Source organism: Austrofundulus limnaeus, unplaced genomic scaffold, assembly GCF_001266775.1.
Source record: "Austrofundulus limnaeus strain Quisiro unplaced genomic scaffold, Austrofundulus_limnaeus-1.0 Scaffold398, whole genome shotgun sequence".
Classification (NCBI taxonomy): domain Eukaryota; kingdom Metazoa; phylum Chordata; class Actinopteri; order Cyprinodontiformes; family Rivulidae; genus Austrofundulus; species Austrofundulus limnaeus.
Window position 1 is genome coordinate 123,746 of NW_013952800.1, and position 9,864 is coordinate 133,609.

Sequence of the window (9,864 nt, forward strand, 5' to 3'; positions counted from 1 at the left end):
TTACACGCCCACCACGGTGGCAGGTGGGTTGTTCAGATCTACCCGCCACTTCGTAATTTTACGCGCATTTGGCCAGTGGCGGGTGCTAATTTCCACCCCTGCCCACAGCTGATAGAAAAGTATATAAACAACAATAGTGATGACTGGACATTGTTTTTTTTTTCACTCAACCATCAGTGTTGTGTTGGTTGAAGCTTCTGTTTAGGAAAAACCTTCTTGTTAACGGTGATGATGGTAAAAAGACGTGATCATCAGATACATGCTCACACGTTCAGTAGCATCAAACCAGCTGCTCATCAAAGCTATTTATCTTGCAAATTTAACAACCTGCTTCAAATAAAATATCATTTTCAGCAAAATAACATGCAGAAGGAAGAGCTGCTCTGTGTCCTGCTCTCTCCTCCATGCTGCATTGCTTTTCATGAATAAACACGCCCACAAAGTTCTGACCAATCACACGCTGTGAGCTGCAAGGTCTGTGTTGCAGAGTTCTGACTGGGGGCAATGAGTGCTGTCACCGGGGAAAAGCAGCGGGACAGCAGATGGAAGTCCCACATATTTTGTCACTCAGCAGGGGAACAAGATATGTGACTCGAAATATAAACTAAAATTAAGTCCTTAAAGTCCTGCACTTTGTTTCTGCTGTTTGTCGTCTCACTGCTGTCTTGATATGCCTGATTTTTATTCAGTTCTTTGAAGTACTTTTATCTCCATCTCTCCAAGTTTTCTTGTCTGTTCACTGTTCCAACCACTGGACACAGTAGCTACGTTTACATGGACAAAAGTAATCGGACTAAACGGCCGTTCGGAATAAAAATGCGTCATGTAAACAGCCCGTTCGGATTATTCTGATCCGATTGAGCTCGATCCGAATGAATTTTTAATCCAAATGAAAAGGGTGGGTTATGCTGATTGATAATCGGAATGAGGTTCATGTAAACACTTAATCTGATCATCTTATTCTGATTGTAGAAAACTGACCTGTGTGCATGTCTGCTGACTTTATCCACACGGTTCTGCTCTTTAGAGGAGGCGGGACAGCAGAGCTGTAGTTTCCAGCTGCGCTGCGCTGCGCAGAACTTTTCCTCCACGTTCTCTAACAGATAAAAAAGGAGACAAACAGCAGACGTTGCTTTGCAAAAAATAAAAATAAAAAGCATGTATTGCTTCATCTGCAGCTCAACCGAGGAGTAACGACGTCTCTACCGTTATTAAAAGCTGACACGGGTCCGTCCTGAGGCACAGAGGAGCTTTGTTTATGTTTGTAACACGGAAATAGAGCTGACAGTTTACAGCACTGCGCATGTAAACACTTGTCACGGTCAGATTGTGTCCATGTAAACAGTACATTCGGATTATTTAATCCAAATACATTTCAATCCGATCAAAAAATTTTGTGCATGTAAACATAGCTACTGACACCTGCAAACAGTGGATTCCACACTTCTCCATTACTAATTTTTCTAACTCCCAACAAAACCATTGAATAATTGAGGCAAAAATCTCACTGTCACACTTAAACATTTCTATACCTCTGCTCCACAGTGGCTATGACCTCTACTCATGTTTCCCTTTGAATGTGCAAAACCTAAGATTCAGATCGATATTTGAGTGGTCATCCTGATTAATAAGACAAATCAAACTGTATCTCTGGAAGGACTCAATTTATTAGAATGATCTGGTATGAAAATGTAATTTTAAATACTGAAAATGTGTTTAGTTTTACTTGGCTAAATATAACTTAATCCTCAGTTGGACATCAAAACATTCAGCCAAATCATGAACACAATGCCAAGACTTTTAGTCTTTGAAGCTTTTATATTTTTTCAAAATATTTTACTTGAACTAAAATTATTTCCTATATAAATACACCAAAAACTCATTATTTTTTTTCAAAACCTTGATCTCGTTGAATTTGTTTTAACATACTTGTGTCTTTGTTTTCTTATTCTGCTTTTAGCTTCTAGGGATTGTTTAGTTTTATTGTAGGTACATTTATGCCCCTTCTATGTTTTAACTATAGTTTTGCTACTTTTAGTTCTTAGCCTCATTTCTGTTGTTTAGCTTCCTGACATCATTTTACTGCTTTTAGCTGCTGTTTGGCTAATAGCTTTAACTTCTTATTTTCGTATTACACTTCGGTTTTGTAAATTTGAGCTTTAGAATCGGATTTGTTGATATCAGCTACATTTTTGTTAATTTCAGCACGTTTTGCAATTTTTTTATTTTGCATGCTTAAACCTTTAACATCTGTTTTAACTTAAAGTTTCAGCAGTCATTCAGCACAGTAAAATAAAAGATAAAAACAAAAAAAGACTTCTATTCTGTAGCTGAAGGTGATGAATTTTCCTATGTGAGGAGCTTTCTCAGTCTCACTGTGGAGTTCCAAGCTTTTTAAACTGTGAGATGCTCTGTTTATGCTGCTAAATTCTCAGATTATTCTCACTCCCCTTTAATGGGAGAGGTGTGAGAATATTCTGATAATCAGAGTAACTAAGGACTGCTAAATGCCTCATCTATAGAACAAAAGTAACTTTTTTTTTGTCATATCCTAGATGAATGATAATCTACAGAAATCAACATTTCTCTTGTTTATTCTTTGCTCTTCTCTTCTGTTTCTCTGTAAAAGAGGCGTTCCTGTCTTACCTGCAGCACTACCAGCTGACTGTTCCAGTGCGGGTGGATGAGAACGGAGATTTCGTGAGTTATACTGTGAAGCACCAGCGGCTGGGCCGACGGAGGCGTGGGCTGACCGACCCCACGATGGGACCGTCCTCAGATCCTCCAGAATCACAGCTGTTCTACAAACTGTCGGCTTACGGGAAGCACTTTCATTTAAACTTGACTCTGAACCTTCACCTGGTGTCAAAACACTTCACAGTGGAGTACTGGGGCAAAGAGGGGCCTGAGTGGCATCACAACATGGTGGATAGCTGTCACTATGTGGGATTCCTGCAAAATCAGCGCAGCACCACCACAGTAGCACTGAGCAACTGCAAGGGTCTGGTGAGTACAAAGTGCCTCGAAATGACCTTTTCATCTACTAACAGTTCATTCAGTTGAAGGCCTAGCATTACACAAGTTACTGCCCACCACCTACACTCATTTCATCTTATACTGAGAAAAAACTGAGTTATAATGTTTTGTGACAAACCTTAAAAAAACATAATGCACAGTTTTATACAATTTCATTACAATATTACAACTTCTTGCATGATCTAAGGTTGTGAATACCTGTCATTTACTACCATAACTAATTCAGGGGATTCTGATGTTATCAGTCCATGAAATGGACATTATTAGGTGTTATCAGTCCCATACAATGGCTTCAGAGGGTCCCTACTGTGCCTTCTAGGCTTCAGACATCCCGATAGTGTCCCCTAGTTGGTTAATATATCAATGACAATGAATGTGTAAATAACCAAAAGAAATATTTTGTCTGTGCCGGTCTCAAGCCCTGGTCTCTTGCTCTCTGGTCCAACACTCTACCCATTGAAATGTTGGAAGGCCACAAAATACAACCATTGGAGGGCGGTGTCTTTAGTGCTAACCATGTCATTTGCTCTAAAGTTAATCTTAGTGGCTTTAAGGCCTCATATTATTCAGTTTTGTAATGCCTCATGTTAACCAGATAATGGTTTTATGCCTCATATTAACCGGATGGTGGTTTTATGCCTCACATTAACCAGATAGTGGTTTTATGTCTCATATTAACCAGATAATGGTTTTATGCCTCATAYTAACCAGATARTGGTTTTATGYCTCATAYTAACCAGATAGTGGTTTTATGYCTCATWYTAACCAGATARTGGTTTTAWGCCTCATATTAACCAGATARTGGTTTTATGCCTCATAYTAACCAGATAGTGGTTTTATGCCTCATTCTAACCAGATAGTGGTTTTAAGCCTCATATTAACCAGATAGTGGTTTTATGACTCATATTAACCAGACAGTGGTTTTATGACTCATATTAACCAGATAGTGGTTTTATGACTCATATTAACCAGACAGTGGTTTTATGCCTCATATTAACCAGATAGTGGCTTTATGTCTCATAATAAGCAGCTGACAATCGGAAGCCATTCTATGGGGATGATAACATCTGAAGCGGGTGCCTAATTTTAGCTCAATATTTGTTAAGAGTTGTAGCCGTTTTTGCAGGTTTAATGCTGCGTTCAGACTGAACGTGTTTTGTGCATCAAAAACGTGTTCAGTGCCTCAAGTTAGACATTTGTGCACTTTGAGGTCAGACGCTTGTCAAAGTCGCTCTAGACGTGCATCAAGATGTGCATTGGGAGAAGCCTCTTGGCTGTTTAAATTGTAACTAAGCTACAGAACTGAGGTCCAGTTACTTCATCATTGTTGCTTTCATTTTCCATGTCCTGGTTGACTGAGAATTTGCAGAAACATTTGATAGTCTTCTTTCACAGACTGTATCAATCTTAAAGTTCAAAACTTTACGTTCAGCTCATTGCTTCGTTCCAAAAAAATAAAAAAGCTTCTCTGGAGTATCCAGTCAGATGCAGCTTAAGAATCAAAATGCAACAAGTAGTAAGTTTAGCTAATTCTGTAAACAAACAGCTGACTGAATTTATCTTTAGCATGCGGGTCACAGCAGTGCCGTGTAAAGTTCACACTAGCTGCGTTTCCATTGACCATGAAAATGCGCAAATTAGAATTTCAAAAATAAATTTGCTCAATAGAAACACGTCAAAAAAATTGACGTTTTTCGACAAAATGTTTTTGCGCTAGGATGAGGTGGTTTTTCGGCCGTATCGAAATTGGTGTTTTTCGCAAAACTGCAATGGAAACATTTTTTTTGCATCACGGGAGTCACGTGATCAACAACCGGCTGTTTCTACTGGTGAAAAAGACGATGATGAAGAAGATAACAGGAAGTAGTAGTAATATCACAGAAGTAGTATAAAATAGTAAACTCACCGACTACAATTTCCCAAAAACACAGCATACGTAGCCGCTCCCAAGTAGGGACTTGTCTCTGGAAAGCCTCGATAAAAGACGCCGACGTCTCCTCTGATGATGAGCGCTAGTGTCGTGGTAGCAACATGCTATGTGTTTACATCCATCGCCGCCATGTTCTTACTTAATGGAAACACTGCAGTTGTGAAACTGTGTTTTTCGACATTAACAGAATATCGACAAAGTTTTGCGCACATTTGCAATGGAAACATACCTAGTGATACAGGTTGCATTTAAAATGTAATGTTCATGCCAAAATATCAAATTTAAAAATATAAATCTGAATTGAGCATTAAGACCTGCAGTGTGAACATATATTGTGTAGCTGCAGGAGTGGGACCATGGGTGATTCTAAACTGGGGCGAACAGGGGGCAGTGCCCCTGTCAAACTGCTCCAGGTCCCTGTTTTACTTTAATAATAAAATAAAAATCTAGGTATTGCTTCTGCCTTGTGTGCCCCATGAAAAAACACTGGCCCCACCTTCTCCCCCAGATAAACCTGGTCTAGAACTGCTACAAAGTAAAACAACTATTTAAATTTCAGCAGGGAGAGTGACACTTGGTATTATAATCATAGATAAGGAGGATAGTGTGAAATAGACTTGAATTAAAACTGTGTGTACCTTTAAATAATAATCATGCTTGTTGGTGTTAAAAAAAATCAAACTTCTGTCCTTTGAGTATTTATCTGTGAACACAGAGTCTGTCTGTCTACTAATGTTCAGGGTTCACAGATGAGAGAGGTTCACAGCCTTATTAGGAAAAGGGACAAAAGCTGAAAACTTCTAAAATACTATATTTCTAATTAGATATGCCACACAAAGCTGGCTCATGAGAGCTTTTGTGTGCACACCTTCCCAAGCAGAGCCTACCTGCGTTGACAGTCAATGCTGGGGAATAGACTAGACTAGACTAGACTAGACTAGACTAGACTAGACTAGACTAGACTAGAATAGAATAGAATAGAATAGAATAGAATAGAATAGAAAAGAAATAGCCTTTATTGTCCCACCGAGGGGAAATTCAGGTTCACACACTAGTTACTTTATAAACAATAGATAGTACACAAAACAAAAATTAACACTGAGTAGCAATAATATGACTACAAATAATAAAAATATAATATAAAGAATTGTGCAAGAATGGAAAACTATATGTTTTGTTTTAGAGACAGTAGACAATCAGAATCCAAGATCAGGAATCAGAATTTGCCTGTTTTCAGTGCAAAACAATCTTAACAGACCAGTAACTGTAAAGTGAAGAATCACAATACAGACAAGAAACACAGATATGAAATTTCAGCAGGGTTTTTAAAGGTTTAAACTGGGTAATAACAGAGCAGCTGATTGCTCAGATTAGTAATAATATAAATAAGTTGTAGTGCAAATGATTGTTCAGTTGAGTAATGACAATGAACAGTAACAGTACAAATGATTGTGCAGCAACAGTTGTGTAAACACCTTATTGTGATTTATGGGCGTGGTTATAGAGTCTGACAGCTGCTGGGAGGAAGGATCTATGATAACGCTCTTTTGTGCACCTTGGATGCAGATGAAGGAGCTCTCAGTTCAGTCACAGCTTCATGCATGGGTGCCTTGTTTAACTAAAACTCTGTGTTAATGCAGAGTTTTAAAGGGGCAATATCATGTAAAATCAACTTTTTTGAGTTTTATATCATGTTATAATGTTATACTCTCATAAAAAACATGTCCAAAGCCTTGCTCTGACTCATTCATGCATGTTTGAGAAATCCTGCAACGTTTTTAGGAAGCCATGCTGAGGAGCAAAACAACAGGGGGGGGACCAGAAACACCTTTTGTTACCAGAAACACCTCTGGGATGTGTCTTTAAGCTGAACATCCTCATGGCAGAGCACACCCCCTCCCCCCTCCCCACACACCCTGCCCATGACTCCCGCAGGCTCTCAAGTGAAAGTGAAACCTAACTGTCTGCTGAGCTCTCAACATTATTTCTCACTCAGTGAAGCTCTTTTCAGATTCAAAATACCTTTGTGGAAATGTATTTTCAGATGCCAAGTAAACTGCATTGTAGCAACATTCAAATATCTTTTTTCTTTTGATTTTCATGTGTTTGACCTGATTGGATAGATTAGAGTCCACACTTTCAGATTCTGTAAATAACTAAAAAAGCCCCCAGTTCCTAGTTTTATTGTGGCCAGTCACTTTTATTTATTTATTTTTTTACATCTTAGAGCCTGTAGAATGTAAAAAACCCCAATAAATAAAAATAAGTAATCACCTCCCAGACTGCTCTGATGCTGGAAATAAGTTCTCCAGCTCTACCATTCCTCCTTTCCCTGCTCTTCTGTGCTGCAGGCGCTGTTTCTGTTTCTGTCTGTTATATGTATGTTTTCTGAAAATCATGGATCTTTGAGGGTCATGATACAGGTAAACGATTGATGGGGCTGTGATATATGGATTTGTTTCTTTTTATGAAGTATCAGCCCTTCTCAAAATCTTGCCAGTGCTCTGTGTCATAAACTACAAGCTATGGTAGCTATTTGAATGTTTGACCTAAAATATAAAGATAATGAACAACAAATCTGTTTTCTGCATGTTTTTGTTTTTGTGTGATCTCCTGAGGACAGGTCTGGAGGACAGCTCTGGAAGCCTCATTAATGTCACCTGACTGATCCAAAGTTTGCTGTATAAATAATCAAATCATTTTTATTATCCCCTAGACTTATCAGTAAAATCAGGTCTACTGATGTTTAAACTGAGAGACATAAAGGACTCACCACACACATCCTTCTACATCAAACTGAGAACTTCTATTCATTTTTGTCACTAAGTTTATACCTAACATAGACATTTTCCCTAACTCTAACCATTACTAGTCTATTCTTAGCTCTAACCATTACTAGTCTATTCCTAACTCTAACTATTACAAGTCTATTCCTCACTCTAACCATTACTAGTCTATTCCTAACTCTAACTATTACAAGTCTATTCCTCACTCTAACCATTACTAGTCTATTCCTAACTCTTTCCATTACTACTCTATTCCTAGCTCTAATCATTACTAGTCTATTCCTAACTCTATACATTACTAGTCTATTCCTAACTCTACCCATTACTAGTCTATTCCTAACTCTATCCATTACTAGTCTATTCCTAACTCTAACCAATACTAGTCTATTCCTAATTCTAACCATTACTGGTCTATTCCTAACTCTATACATTACTAGTCTATTCCTAGCTCTAACCATTACTAGTCTATTCCTAACTCTATATATTACTAGTCTATTCCTAACTTTATCCATTACTAGTCTATTCCTAGCTCTAACCATTACTAGTCTATTCCTAGCTCTAACCATTACTAGTCTATTCCTAACTCTATACATTACTAGTCTATTCCTAGCTTTATCCATTACTAGTTTATGTTGTAGCTCATATCTACATTACCCCTCAGACATTGGTGTAAACACTAAGTCAAGACTCACTGGACACTAGGCTTGGGTGGTATGAAGGTATTTTGTTATATTCTGGTATCAAAATTTGGTGATGAAATATAAAAAATATGAATATTTTAGTCATGTGAGGTGAAACGTTAAATTTACACAAGCCTGTCCTGAAAACTGGGACATACACCTTCTAGGCTCTTTCAGAACACACCCCATAATATTATTAAGGTGTGTTGTGACCACCTCAGCTTATTCAGAACACTTTGCAACCTTCTAGTGTCTGTTTACTAATCAAGGAACTGGAAGAAGTTTTAATAGCTGCATTCCTCCTCATATTTTAGAGTATACCTCTAAAGAAGGAAGAAATCACCCTGCTTCTTATTGGCAACCAGAATCATGTGGAGCAAGCGTGGCCAAACGTGTTGGCAGGACCTGCACCGAGCATCATAAACTGAATTAGTGTTTGCTCTTTTTTCTTTTAGCACCAAAAATGGACAAAACTGTGTGTGTGCTGTAATGTAATCAGCTGTCTGGATGGTATGCGAACCTGACATCAGACACTAGTAAAACCCTATGCTGAATATGTTTCTACATGGCTGTGTGCTTAATTGGTTTTATTGTGGGGTTTACATAGACAAGCCAATTTTTTATATAGACTTGCAATTTGTACTCCATGTGGATGATTGTAAGCACAAAGGAATGTTTCATGATATAATTCACTGTCTGTGAATTATTGTTTACCAGAAAAATGTCCCTGATTAGGATGATGAAAAAGGATTATTTGAAGACGGTACTTACAGTAGAAGGAAAGTTTGGATATTGTGGATATTGTGTAAATAAAAGCAAAGTGAAAAAATTGCTAATCTCACAAACTTATATTTTGTTCCCAATAAAACACAATAAACATATAAAATGCTGAAGCTGAGAAATGACCATATTTAGGAAGAAATTTTGATGGCAGCAACACCTCTCAACAAAGTAGTTCCAGGTCAATGTGTCTCACTGTGAATCATCACCTCTTTTTAACAACAGTCTGTAAACATTCAGGAACTAAGGAATGTTGTCTCATTCTTGTCTGATGGAGGATTTTAACTGTTCAGCAGTCCTGGATCTTTACTGCAGAACGTTTTTATCTTATGATGTATCAAATGTTTTTAATTGAAGTGAGGGATCTGGACTGCAGGCAGGCCAGTTCAGCACCCACACTCTTCAACTACAAAGCCATTCTTCTTTAAAGGGATTCCCGGTTAGTTGTAACATTAGACTTTATATGATAAACATATACTTTAACTGTAAAATAAAGACTGTAAAAATACTGTAGGATGTTCAGTTTTTATCATTTTTAAACTAAAAGTTTAAAAATATATTACACGGACGGGGCCATTTTATTTGCATGTAAAGCATTCTGGGTAAATGATGACATCAACTAGGTCATCGGCATGAGGCTGCTAGCGAGCTA

The 9,864-nt window shown here is 37.9% G+C and overlaps 1 protein-coding gene across 1 annotated transcript in view; it reads left to right on the forward strand.

The window, feature by feature from the left end:
- Window positions 1–9,864, forward strand: part of adamts6 (ADAM metallopeptidase with thrombospondin type 1 motif, 6) — a gene marked incomplete in the record, with an annotated part of 235,599 nt that overhangs the window by 7,529 nt on the left and 218,206 nt on the right. Inside the window, 1 exon segment of the mRNA XM_014023951.1 lies at window positions 2,630–3,006. Within this exon segment, the coding sequence (XP_013879405.1) occupies window positions 2,630–3,006 (377 nt within the window).